Source organism: Penicillium mononematosum (assembly GCF_028829835.1).
Source record: "Penicillium mononematosum strain IBT 11891 chromosome Unknown utg000005l:1.0-9366267.0:1.0-9372171.0, whole genome shotgun sequence".
NCBI classification, from domain to species: Eukaryota; Fungi; Ascomycota; class Eurotiomycetes; order Eurotiales; family Aspergillaceae; genus Penicillium; species Penicillium mononematosum.
The window spans coordinates 3,730,320-3,743,183 of NW_026643275.1; the positions used below are offsets into that span (position 1 = coordinate 3,730,320).

The window sequence follows — 12,864 nt, forward strand, 5'->3', positions numbered from 1 at the left end:
GTAGACTCCTATTCACGTAGGCCAAATACTCCGGTAGTTGAGTGCCGGAAGTGGCTGGGGATCGGAGATACACGTACATGATGTTTGTATCTAGGTAGTCTATACTCTATTGTTCCCAGGCGGAAGTGATAGAATGAATGGAATGTATAGTCTATTCAACGTTGAATGTATAATGTTAAAGGTGTTCTATGCTATTGTGGTTCCCGAGCCTCAGCCGAGTCACGGAAAAGTCGATCTCAATAGACATCGACATGGGTGTAGGCATAGATCAATAGAGCAAAGAAGAATGTAATTTAATAGAATAGAATGAACAATATACCTAGGTGTATATAGTATATAGTATAATGTTATATACGAAAGATCCAAGGTTCAGCTTCTCCCATAATCAACTTGTTTTGACCTTTTCCCTTCTTTTTCTACTTTTTTTCTACTTTCTCGACTCTTTTTTTCCCTTCTCTTCTCATCTTTCTCTTTTAACTTTCCCCTACTTTTTCTAATTTCGACTCTTACTCATTTCCCCATATTCTTCCTTTTTAAACTTCTACTTCTGTCCTGTTTCTACTGTTTCTACTGTTCTTGTTCTCTCTCCCCCCGTTTTCTTTTTAACTTGGCCCCGTTTTCCCCATCCACCCGGTCAAATCCTGCAGTAGATCTCTGCTTTTTCTCTTTTACTTCGCATCTTTTCCCCCATATCCATCGCTTTGGTAAGTTATTTCATGAAGTCTTGAGGTGGTTTTTCCATTTCTTCCCCCTTCCAATCTACACTTTGTTTTCCCCATCTTGTTTTGACTCCCAAAAGAAAACCCTGTCCCCTTGATCTTGGCCTTGGGGTTCTTTGGATCTTTGGGACCTTGTTGAATCTCTGCATCTTTTGTTCTTTCGATCTTCTTGATCTTCTGATCTTCGCGTCTTATTCTCTTCTACTTCGCGCTTTGCCAAGCCTTTTTTTCCCACTGCTCCCAGTGACGTTTCCTTTCTGCATTCTGCATTTGGCAACGCGACTTGTACTTTTTTTTCCCTTTTCTACTACCATTTTCCCCCTTTGAACTGTATTGTGCTTGAAATTCTATTCTACCTTTGATGTATCCTATATTTGATCTATGCTTCAATTTTCCATCTCCCTGATTCCCTCCCCCCTTGCTGGATCAATTTTCCCCGTTCAAAACTGATTTTCCCCAGACCAACAGCGATGGTGGGAAGAAGGAAAAACCGCCCGGCTGCACAGCCTGCTGTCAGGACTCCTAGTATTTCTACGCGTTCTGGGCGCACCGTACAAGGTAGGGTTCATACAGGTTTGCGCCATCGGTCCAATCGCTGACCTGTATAGATCCCATTCCAATTCCCACTACTACTCGTGGAAGAGGTCGAGGCCGAGGACGTGCTCGCGGCCGTGGCCGTGCCAGTCTTCCTGGCCATCTTCCTTCTAATGAATCAAGCGAACCAGAAGTTCGCTCGCACATCCTCAAATTAAAATTTTCATCATTCCAACTAATTCAACCTGCTGATTCCGATGATGTCCCCGATGGGGAAAATGAAAATGGAACCAGTGCGGTCTCACAAGACCCAGAGACCCCGAGCACTCGGCGTCCTCGACATCCTCGGACTGTTCCTGAGTCCTCGCGGACCACCCGGCAGTCAGCAAGACTGAAGCCGGATGGAGATGGCGCCTTCGAAGAAGATGTCTCGCCGACCAAGGTCGTTGACAATCAAAACAACCAGCCAGATGATGACATGGAATCTCACCAGTATGATGAGGAATTCAAGTCCGAACCTCCTTTCGAAAAAGTCTCTCAATCTCCTGAACCTCGCATAGTTGCTTCAGCCCCCGTGTCGCCTGGAGCTAAAGAAAAGACCGAGGACACTCCCGCTGGTCAAAGTCCCAAGATTTCACAGATTGACGAAGCGTCATTCAGTGCAGTGTCTTCACCTCGAATTTCGCGCAAGCGGAAGTCACTCGAATTGCAAAATGGAACCCCGGATGTTGATTCCGAGGACACTATAAACAAAAAGGCCCGAACTGATGAGACTGAAACGTCTCCTGAGGACATTCCTATTCCTTCAGAAGAATTTGACCCCCCTGCTTACGACTCTACCGTTCGAGGAGGCCGTGGCGGTCGAGGAGCCCGTGGCGGCCGGGGTCGAGGACGTGGCCGGGGCCGTGGTCGCGGAGGCCGCGGTGGATTCGTCGGTCCAATTCGACCTACAGCTGTTACCAAGCCTCGAGGTGGTCGAGGACGTGGCCGTGCCAAGGCCACCATTATAAAACGCGGCAAGAAAATCGAAGACGAGATCTGGGACGTCGCCGAAAATTGGCGTGGTCCCACCCCATCGCCTACTCCAGAATCAATGCCAACAAAAACTCGCCAGGAGGAAATGTCCGCGCTTTTTAAGAAGGTTGGCCAGGCCCAGAGTATTGCGCTGAGTTTCATGGCCGATCAGACCATGCACAAGCTTGCTCGCGAGAAAAATGGACACAAAGAATGTCCTGAATTCGAACAAGTCCAGCGGGATCTGGATGAGTACGAACGCAAGGCAATTGAGAGACTGAACAATGAGTACAAGGTGAAAACTGAGATGGAGTCTCGGAAGTATGAGGGCAATGTTCACATTATAAAAGACACTGCAAGGGTAAGTTTGGTCCTATGTCTTATCACTGAAGGATTCTAACTTGTGAAAACAGCTGCTCATCGAGCAAGTCCAAGAGGAGATGGTTACGATGCTTATGGGCAAGATGATGGCCCTGATCCAGGGCCGCAGGGTGGCCGAGGACGATGAACACACCGAGGTACATACTCTTGAAGACTTCCCGAAATCGAATACGCAGCTAATCAGGCTCCAGTATGATACATCGGATTCAGAACAATCCGTGAAGCAATTCCTTTTCCGAGACGGCGAGACGGCGGTAAGACAGGTAGAGCGTGGATTTGCAGCCGATGCAGTTCGAGACCCGGAAGGGGCAGTTGACTTTGTGGCAGCGGAGGAGGGATGGGAGGAATTTGTCCAGAGAGTACGGCTGGGTCGCTTGAACGAGGAGATTGCACCAACAGAAATTACCGACGAAGATGCTCTGCGAACCTACGCCAAGGATGCCTTCGGCAGCATGCTTCATGCAGCCACCTACATCCACGAGCAAGAGGCGAGTGGAAAAGTCGTGGGTTACGATGGTGCCGCTGATTTCCCCGTGCACCCACGGGCACTTTCCATTCTGGCAGACGCAGCTCTGACCGAGCCCGTGCCCCAACATCTTCCAATGATGCGCACCGACCCCGGCACCCACCACCGTGCTCTCCTCCCCCAGCCCACCCACGCCCACCCGGGCCCTCCTCCCTCCTCCCTCCACGGCCACGGGCCAACCGACCCGCGGTCCTTCATCCTCCCACGGCCCACCCCAACCCAGCAGCCGCGGCGCCTTCTCCCCGCCCGCCAGCAGCTGGGTTTCGGGGATGGGCCTGCCGGACCCCGCCCGCAATGAACGGGCCGCCGCAGCTGCCCCCACCCCCGGGCTCGAACTTCGCGCGCCTGCCCCTGCCGGGCTACATGACCCAGGGCCACGCGCCCTCCCTGTACTTCCCGCCGCCGCCGCCGCCCGGGTCGCACCCCCCGCCCCGCCGCGCGGGTACCAGACCCGCCGGCTTGTACCAAGATGTTTGTGTAGCGTTCCCCGCAGTTGATACCAATTCTATATTTTTGTATGTTTAGTACGATGCCCTCCCCCCCTGAGTGGGGATAGTGGGGAGGGCATTAGAACGAATAAATATTTCTCGTTTGAATTTGATTTCTATAATGAAGTGGATGTAATGTAGAAAGTGGTAAGTTGTGAGGCATACATATGAAAGTTGTACATATCAAATTAGATTCAAATAAAGTGAACGTGAGCAGCAAATGAGGAGTAAGAGATATTCAGATGAGACTAAGAAAATATCCAAGTGAGGGAAGCCCTAATAAGAGAAGGCGCCTTTATCAGCCATATTTCATCCTGCCACAATCCCCGTCATATTTCGCTTCTTGTCACCTCTTCTTACCTCTTCTTCCCTCTTTCACTTCTTTTACATATTTTACCCCTTAGACCTGTGAACTGGTCAACGAGCGAGCACACTGTAATCAAAGCGCGTGGATAGCCAAGACCCTGGATAGCAAGGCGAAGATCACCACCCCCCTTCGCATGAGATTTAACTCGCTATTTGACAGAGCGGCACTACAGTTGCCCAAGTATGCCCAAGACCTCTCTCGTCTCTGTCCCACCAACACACTAAATGCAGCACTAAACTGGCTCCCCGAAGGTGGTCATCTTCGGCTACAGTCCATTGAAGCCAGTAAATTTAGAGTACAATCGTCCGGGCAACAAGCCCGACCCTTTTTGCCAGAATTCTCTCTCAAGTCAAAGTGACTCGAAAGTCTCCTTATGTGACACCATCTCCACATCACAGCCGCTATATGGGCTGCAGAGACTTTATGTGAGTTGCAATTCCTTCGAATCGACTCTTTGCCGCGGCATACTGACTTAAACACCAGGTCGCAGTTCATTCATCAATTACAAGATAGGGTAATGTGACATTAACAACCCAAGGCGAAACTGCAGCATTCTATCAGCATTTCAAAATGCGGCATGGAAAAGAGGATATGACCTGGGCCAATCCTGTAGAGCGTGGTATTTTTGCGGATACTTACTCCTAGGTTGTTCTGGCTGATGTGCTTTACCGCTCTAGTTAATTTACGAAGCTGCTAGCTGGCCTCGAATCTGCGATGGCGCCTGCCACGGCGCCGGAGTCTCCTAGGCAACGATCCGTCAGCGCAGCCTCTTTCGAGCTCTCTCATGAATCCGCAGCATCAGAACGCCAAGGTATCGGAAACAGAAAGTGAACTTGAGTACATACGATGCGATTGAACCAGCGTGAGTTTCGACTGCCAAATCTCGCGCCTGGAGAGAACAAGGTCTCAGTCCTATCTTAACTCTACATCTACTAACTCCGAGTAGTGTCTCCAGGGCGTCGTGGCAAGAGCCCTAGGACAATTCTTCCCTCTACGACATGCGGTCTGAGCTGTTCGTGCCAGTTACAGTCAGCATCGATGTCCAGGCGAAACCTCATTATCTCACAACCTGGCAGCAATCGTTCAAAGATTCGAACTTGAAAACAACTTGCATAGCCCCGTCCAATACTGGGTCAGGTCCAGAAGATTGACGTACAACCTCTACGTAACTAAGCCAGTTGGGGGATCAATTCCACCAAGCTTGGTTGTTGTCCCAAAGAGCCTGGCTTCATGAAACAAGGTGCGTTTACCATATGTGGTCATTTTGGCACAGAGCACCAAGCTAACTCCCCAGGTGGTGCGTTTAAGACCCTCGAATCCACATGTATCGTCAAACATCACAAGCACCTATCTGCGACATCCAACCCTCCTGAAGTATCGTCAGAGCCCTGCGGTACTTCTTTTCATCCAACTTCGAATCTGACCTACTTCTTTCATCATACCACGAATTGTCAGTCATCATCAGAAGCTATGTCCACCTACCACCCCGAAGACGAAAGCAAGTCTCCCCTTCTTCGGGGGGACCATCGAGGCGATCTTCTATGTCTTCCACCCCAAGTCCATCCATGACAACTGATGCTGAGGGATTGCGTCAACGTTTGGAGAAGAATAAGAAGGAACTTGTGGAGGTCATAGAGGGGCTTATCCAGCACACCGCAAATGGCGACAAAGACGCCATGTGGGCGTTTTCCTTGCTACAATGGATACCGTGAGAAATTCGCGCGTCGAGGACGACGCTTCGGTCGTCGGGTGGCACCATGTGACACCCTAGTCTCTCCTTAGCTAGTCATAATGAAGACATCTTTCCCCTTCCTAGCTTTTCATGCTTACACGTGAAGTTGCCCCGAACAGATAGAATTCTCAGCTGGGTAAGATGATAAATCCAATATAAGTTTCAGGAGAAGGAAGACAAGGAAGAGAATTTGAAGTTAGATGGAAAGGGAGCATTGTATAGTATTCATTTGGGAAAGGGAAGTATAGAGGTGTGTATGTAGGATGACTAGGGTTGACATGCTGGAGCATCAGCCATGGGTGTTCTAGCCAAGGTCCGTTTTTGTGGCTGTGCATGACTATGACTGATATATGGAATAAAGAATATAATAATGAATAACATGACATGAAGTATACTCCGTAGAATGAATGTAGTCGAATGAATCATCGTCAGGATGAGACAGAATGAGTCAGTAGAAATGAGGTAGCAGTACATAATTTACCATACTGTACACCATAATAGAGAAAGTACCAGTACATTCTATCAACCCACCAACCTCGCCTCTGCGGCTCCGGCGGGGCAAGTTCAGGCGACACTCTGATTGGCCCGAGCTTTTGGTCTTTTTTCAGTTGGATCGCACGTCTCTGCCAATTTATTTATCTCTCGGCTTCATTCTGCAAATCCTAGACTCCATTCTCGATTTTTTTATTCTTTCGAGCACAGTTTCTGTCTCTGTTGCTCCTGCATCTGCTAGCTCCGCGCTTTTCGCTACCCCGCTCCACACCGCACGATTTTTCCCACTCTGCTCTCTGCAACTTCTTCTGATACCCTAACCATTATGGCTGTTCGCGCGCAATTCGAGAACTCTAACGAGTAAGATACTCTAAAGGACGTTGAGAATGTTTGGAACACGGGCTGACGGTTTCTATTTAGGGTCGGTGTTTTCTCTTGCCTGACAAATGCCTACGCTATCGTTGCGGTTGGTGCTTCGGAGAACTTCTACAGGTGTGTTATTCAAACATTCAGAAGGGTATAGGGTTGGGATTTGGGGCTGGCAATGATAGGAATGGTGGGTGGTAAGGCATACCACCGCCAATGCCGTGCCATTCCAAATCTCACTCTCTAACCTCTAACCCAATACAACCCACGAAGTACCCCAACTAACAGTCAACTGCAGTGTCTTCGAATCTGAACTCCAAGATGTCATTCCCATCTGCCACGCAACCATCGCCGGAACCCGCATTGTCGGCCGTCTAATCGTCGGGTGAGTCGGACATAGCCAGTTCAAAACGGACTACCTTTCTGCCAGGAAGGAAACATTTAGCAAGAAAAACGCAAATGCTAATATCTTGCCCTCAGTAACCGCAAAGGTCTTCTCGTCCCCACAACCACCACAGACCAAGAATTGCAACATTTGCGCAACACGCTTCCGGCCGAAGTCAAAATCCAACGCATAGAAGAGCGCCTCTCCGCGCTCGGCAATGTTATTTGCTGCAACGACCATGTTGCAATCGTGCACCCTGATCTGGAGCGTGAGACCGAGGAGATGTGAGTAGCAATCTGGCGTCCGCAACCCAATCCCACCATTCCATTCCACCCCAAACTTTCTTCGTTGCCTTTTTTTTTCTTCTTCGAAAACTGACATATCTCTTTTCACCCAGCATCGCCGACGTCCTCGGTGTAGAAGTTTTCCGTCAAACAGTAGCCGACAACGTCCTCACAGGCTCGTACATGGCCCTCTCGAACCAAGGTGGAATCGTGCACCCCAAGACCTCAATCCGCGACCAGGACGAGCTCTCCTCGCTCCTGCAAGTTCCCCTCGTGGCAGGCAGTGTGAACCGCGGCTCTCCGGTCGTCGGCGCCGGCATGGTCGTCAACGACTGGCTCGCCATCACCGGACTGGACACCACGGCCACCGAGCTGAGCGTTGTCGAGTCTGTGTTCAGACTTGGCGAGATGGCGCCCGGTGGTGCCGGCGGTGCTGGTGTCAATAAGGATAGTATTGTGGAGAGTTTCTACTAGATTTGTTGTCTTTTAGATTGCACTTTCTGGTGAGCTCTTTACGGTACATGGTCCTGTTCTTATTTTCACGCTGGAATGATTTTTTGATTGAAAGTACTGGTATTACTTTTTTTTTTTTTGGCCTGTTCGGCTCTGTCTTCTCTGCTCTGTTCGGTCTGATGGGTCTTTCTTTGGGAGTCTGTAATGCTTATGCTTGCATATACTCGAATGAATTATGCATGATGGATGGAATGTGTAGTATCAAAGATTTAAGATTAATCGAGATATAGATGTTGACACTTGAGAATATCCATCGAAATGGTCTTAGTCTTCTTATATAGCTGTAGATACTTGTCCGTGGGCTATATATCTTCTAAAAAGCTAAAAAGCATGAAGCTTACAGCTCAAGACAGGCTGAATTGATGCAAACTATGATAAGTGGCACTTGGGCTCGGGGGTATTGTCGACAGGCATAGAAAGCAATAGAAAGCAAAAAAAGATAAAATGGCACAAAAAAGAACACGTTAGAAGCAAAAGTAATGCAGGCTGTTGAGATGTCAGTTTCAATCCCTCCATTTTCTTCCAATCCTCTTGCTTTTTTATTCGCTTTTGGGTATTGATAGACAAGCACAAAATAAGACAAGAACCGCAGAAGTTGCTTATACTTGTCCCTCGACACTGATTTGAGGATGCTCCGTTTGTGGGTTATTCTCCGCTTCTATCTCCGTGTTGACGTCAACTCCAACGCCGGAGTCGTCTTTCCGATGTGGAGAGTCATTCCCAGTGTTTCCCATGCTGGTATCACCGTCGGCATCATCTTGAGGAAGATCCGCTGGAGGGGGGCGGAGGAGGAGGCGGTGGAGGTGTAGATTTCTGTCGCTTAGACGGAGAGGAGGCTCCATCTTCAGCACCGTCAACGTTCAGGGTTCCGTTCCGCTTGCGTTTGAGCGATGCGGCGTCATCGTCTTCCAGGGAGAACTCGCAGATGCACCAGCAATGGCTTCATCGTCACCCGTGCTGTGAACTTCGCTTCCGGGGTTCGGGGTAGCGTCCTGTGACTTCTCGGCCTCGAGTTTCTCGCGATCCACGTATTTGGCGGCGGCCTTGCGGAAGAAGGTCTTGCAGTAATTTTTGACGGTTTGCTGGTGCTTCGTGGAGATCTTCGCAGTGGGATCCTTGACGCGATTATTTTTGTAATCGCTTTCAACGAGCTTCTTCGCAGTCTATTAATGGGGAATGTTAGCATAGTTACATTTCATCAGAAGTAGAATCGAAGGTGAGGGTCGGTAATCTTACCTCCTTAGCAAATCGTTTCAAATGATGGTCAGGGATCTTGTGTTTGTACTGATCCACCACCGGCTTGATAAGCGGGAAAAGCTGTGCCGTGTTAGTCCTGGGCCCAGTTATATTCCGTGTTATGCGTGAATACTCACGGTGTTCTCGTAGATTCTCTTCTGTTTCTCCAATGGAAGCTTCCTCCATTTCTCTCCATCTTTATGTCTTCTTTCCGGTTGATCGGCGGAAGGCTGAGGAGTCACGGGTGTAGCAGTTCGGTTCTCGGAAGGTGTGTCTTCCTGGGTGTTCATGATCCCGTCAATGATACTCTGCAATGCCAAATTTTGTTGGTTTTTGGCGGGTTGACCCGGCGCAGGAGTAGCAGGAGTAGCAGGCAAAGTTGGCCGTTCCCATGTTGTTTTGCCTGATGCAGAGTAGTAGTAAACGCGGCCCTCCGCCTCCGCAGTATACCATCCCTCAGGCAAGGGCCGGGGACCACGACGGTTGGGTTGTCTGGACCGCTGAGGACCTCGGTCTCTCCGTTGCGGCGCTGGCCCACGAGGAGCATCGTACACGGGAGATGGAGAGCGGGTAAGAGATCGCTGGCGCTGCTCCTGTCCAGTTTCGCGGCGCTCGAACTGGTTGATTGCTTGCTTCGCGTCCTTGCCGCGTTTCATGCGCGGGATTCGGTATGCGACTTCCAGACCAGCCCAGCTCTCGAGAAGGGCGACTGCTTTCTTCGCGACGCGCTCATCATCGCAGGTCGTCAACGGCCGAATATTCGTCTCAATCTTGGAGTCCTGGATCTTGTTCCGGGTGAGTCGCGGGAAGCCGTCGAGGATGTTCAGGATCTGCAAAACCACGTTCTGGTCTTCCTTCCATTGAGCGAGCTGGGAGTTCAGGATCTGGTATCCGTGCATCCTGACCACGCGATTGCGAACGCGTTCATCGTCACAGCGCTGGATACGACCTAGCAGTTTGACCGCGATCCACTTCTCCTGGCACTGCACAAGAGCCGCCATGACCTTGGTCACACCATCCTCATCCAGCGACTTGGGCTGTACGCTGTCCACATACTCCTCGTCGTCCTCTTCCATCTTCTTCTTCTTTGGGCGCTTCGCCACCACAGTATCCCAGCCATCGGCCTCATCAATGCCGAGAGCCTCGATAGTTGCATTCGATAGCTTGGTCGCACGCTCCGTCTGAGTGCGTCCGCCGATGAATCCTGTGCACATCGGCTCCCCACAATAGCAGGGCTGGGGGTCGGCACCGTATCGGTCAACATTGTAGTTGAAAACCAGCTCCTCGCCGGCCTGAACGGCGCGTTCAGCGAAAATTCCCATACGTAGCTTCTCGCCCACGACCCATTTGTCAACATAGCAGTTGGGATTGCACGAGTGATTGCAGAATCGTCCCAGGTTGCCTCGCTTGGTCGCATCGACAAACTCGCCCTTGTTCAAGGACATAAAGTAGAAGTGCTTGATGCCCTCCTCATCATACTGTCGCATGCGCTTTCGAAATTGCTGCTCTCCCACGACCTCACCAACATATTCGTAAATCAATTCGCCCGGGTCGAGATTCTTTTCCGCGCGCAATCCGAATCCCTTTTTTTCTGTTTTGATAACGGACACCGGGGCAAACTGTCTTTTTTTGAAACCGCTGGTTTTGACAGTCGGGGCCACAACCGCATTCGCCCGCACACTCGATCTTGGTCGCGCGGTTGATACAGTCTGAATCCTCGCCACATGCGATATTTCGACCAATCTTCGGGTCTACAGAGTGGGTCAGCGATATGCTCGCAGACGTTCCATGCCAAAGATGCCAAAGTAGGGGAATGTCCCCTTGGGAATCGGGCAAGAAGACACCGAGGCTACTCGAAAACCAAACTTACCCCACTCTTCAGCGCAATCACATTCCATGGCATGTTCGGTGTAGCCCATGTATTTGTTGGCGTAGATACAGCCGGGGATCTGTTCAAAGGTGGCGAGCGCATCTTGGGTGCTATCCGGCAGGTGCGTGTACAGCGGCGGAGGTCGCGACGCGACCTTCTGCGACGAGCTGCGTGACAGCTTGGGCGGTTGGCCCGGTTCCTGCTTAAGGACGATCTCGCCGATATTTTCCTTCATTGTGTCGGATGCATCGGAGTTGGGGGGAGGACTCCTTTTTTCGGAGGAAGAGGAGATCGAGAGGAGGTACGCGAGTCGCCGTTTTTCAAATGATTGCCGTTTACCGGAGAGTCCCGCTCCATTTGGCAGGCTCTTCAGAGTCCGCGTAGTCATGGGCAGACATGACGACACGGACTACGATGGGAGATATGGAAAGAAAGAGAGAGAGAGAGAGAGAGAGGAAGGGAATGAAAATAGAGCAGAATACGAAGTTGGATGATTCTGCCAGGGTATGCCCTTGGGAATCAAGGGGGTTTCCAGAGCGGTAAAGGGAACAATCTCATTGATAAAAATCTCCTAATTTGACTGAAATCGAAGCTATTGTCATTTTCGCATCTCTCACCGCCTTGAGTCTAGTCTTTATTCTTTGTATAGACCTGACCTGGTTCACCTCGGGTTCACCTGGTAGTTGTATAGTGGTTGTTCACTTCCACCTCAAGAGGCTCATAAGAGTACCTTCGAATAGGCATGGAGAACTCTGATAGAGTAATAGCGTGGGAGAGTGACAATAGTCTTTTCCTCGATCCCAATGTATGTGTTTTAACATTTTATGTGTTGATGATTTCCTTAGACGGGAACTGTGACGGGAACTGTGATAGGAACTGTGACAGGGTTATCATCCAAGGCAGTCAGCATAAAGTGATATAATTGAAAGTGACCGAAAGACCTAAAGACCGAAAGACCTAGAAAGGGGAAAGGCAAGAATGCATGTGTACTGCAAATGAAAGATCCCAAAATCGATTGGAGGAGAGAGCAGGAAAAAGCGCGTCTGCATGTGTTGTCAACGTGGAAGAGTCTGTGCGTCAACATGTTAAGAGGTACTTGGGTACGGAGTAGAGAAATTTATATTTTACAGTATAATAAAGTAATAAATAATATAATAATAAATAATATAATACATATACAATACGGATATACCGAATATAATATGATATATCAAAAGGTATACTTCCTGGTATATATATGCCTCAGGCTATCCTTCTCTGTCATCCCCGTACTTTACTTCTTCACCTCTTCACTTCACTTCACTTCACTTCTTCTCTGTTCTCTTCTCTCCTTCATACATGCCCCTGATCAAACTTGTATTTTACAAACCTCATGGCTGTACCTCGGCGGAGCCCCCCCCTCTCCACTCGGCTCGTCTCTGCCAATCGTCCTGACCCATTTTCATCAGAACCACCTGCATGACAGACGCGCCTTTTACTTTTCCTGTACGATCGCCCACTCTAACCGCCCCTGAGGCTAGCTTCAAACAAAATCATTCTCACAGGATGTCCCAACATCCTGGGCCAGTGTTACCACCTATCAAAATCCACTGTGGGCTCCATCCCACTGTTTACCTGAAAAGGACAAACCACAATCATGCACTAAAATGCCAAAAATAAAAACAAGAAATAAACGCTTCAACTGTCCCTTGGTTCTGGAACTGCCAGGGCCAACCGTTTCCCGAACCAACGATGCAATTCGGCTGAATCTAAGCCTATCTTATACATCCGTATCCTACGCATTACCCTTGAAGACCATACCATATGCCAAAAAAAAAAAAGGTCCCCATCCGTTCGATACCATGCAGCCCCCACTCAATTCAACCCCTCGATTGTACTTTCGGAGGAATCAGAATTCCCAGTCTCCCCGCTTCCCGGTCTTTCTTAGTGGTAATTTTGCCCTTCGAAATTCTTCTGG

The 12,864-nt window shown here is 49.5% G+C and overlaps 3 protein-coding genes across 3 annotated transcripts; 2 read left to right on the forward strand and 1 right to left on the reverse strand.

Annotated features, from left to right (window-relative positions):
- Nucleotides 1-1,189: 1,189 nt before the first annotated feature.
- Nucleotides 1,190-3,472, forward strand: N7519_009542 (uncharacterized protein; the record flags this gene model as incomplete). The annotated part of the gene is made up of 3 exons (XM_057296315.1): nt 1,190-1,277; nt 1,328-2,628; nt 2,681-3,472. 3 exons carry the CDS (start codon nt 1,190-1,192, stop codon nt 3,470-3,472), a joined length of 2,181 nt encoding a protein of 726 aa, XP_057144197.1.
- Nucleotides 3,473-6,578: 3,106 nt separating this feature from the next.
- On the forward strand, nt 6,579-7,762 carry N7519_009543 (translation initiation factor 6; the record flags this gene model as incomplete). Its single annotated transcript, XM_057296316.1, has 5 exons — nt 6,579-6,613; nt 6,674-6,745; nt 6,918-7,004; nt 7,100-7,288; nt 7,402-7,762. The coding sequence occupies 5 exons, from the start codon at nt 6,579-6,581 to the stop codon at nt 7,760-7,762; spliced, it is 744 nt and encodes a 247-aa protein (XP_057144198.1).
- Nucleotides 7,763-8,400: 638 nt separating this feature from the next.
- set2 (SET and WW domain protein) lies at nt 8,401-11,295 on the reverse strand (the record flags this gene model as incomplete). The annotated part of the gene is made up of 6 exons (XM_057296317.1): nt 8,401-8,643; nt 8,683-8,964; nt 9,038-9,118; nt 9,175-10,596; nt 10,658-10,788; nt 10,908-11,295. 6 exons carry the CDS (start codon nt 11,293-11,295, stop codon nt 8,401-8,403), a joined length of 2,547 nt encoding a protein of 848 aa, XP_057144199.1.
- Nucleotides 11,296-12,864: the final 1,569 nt, after the last annotated feature.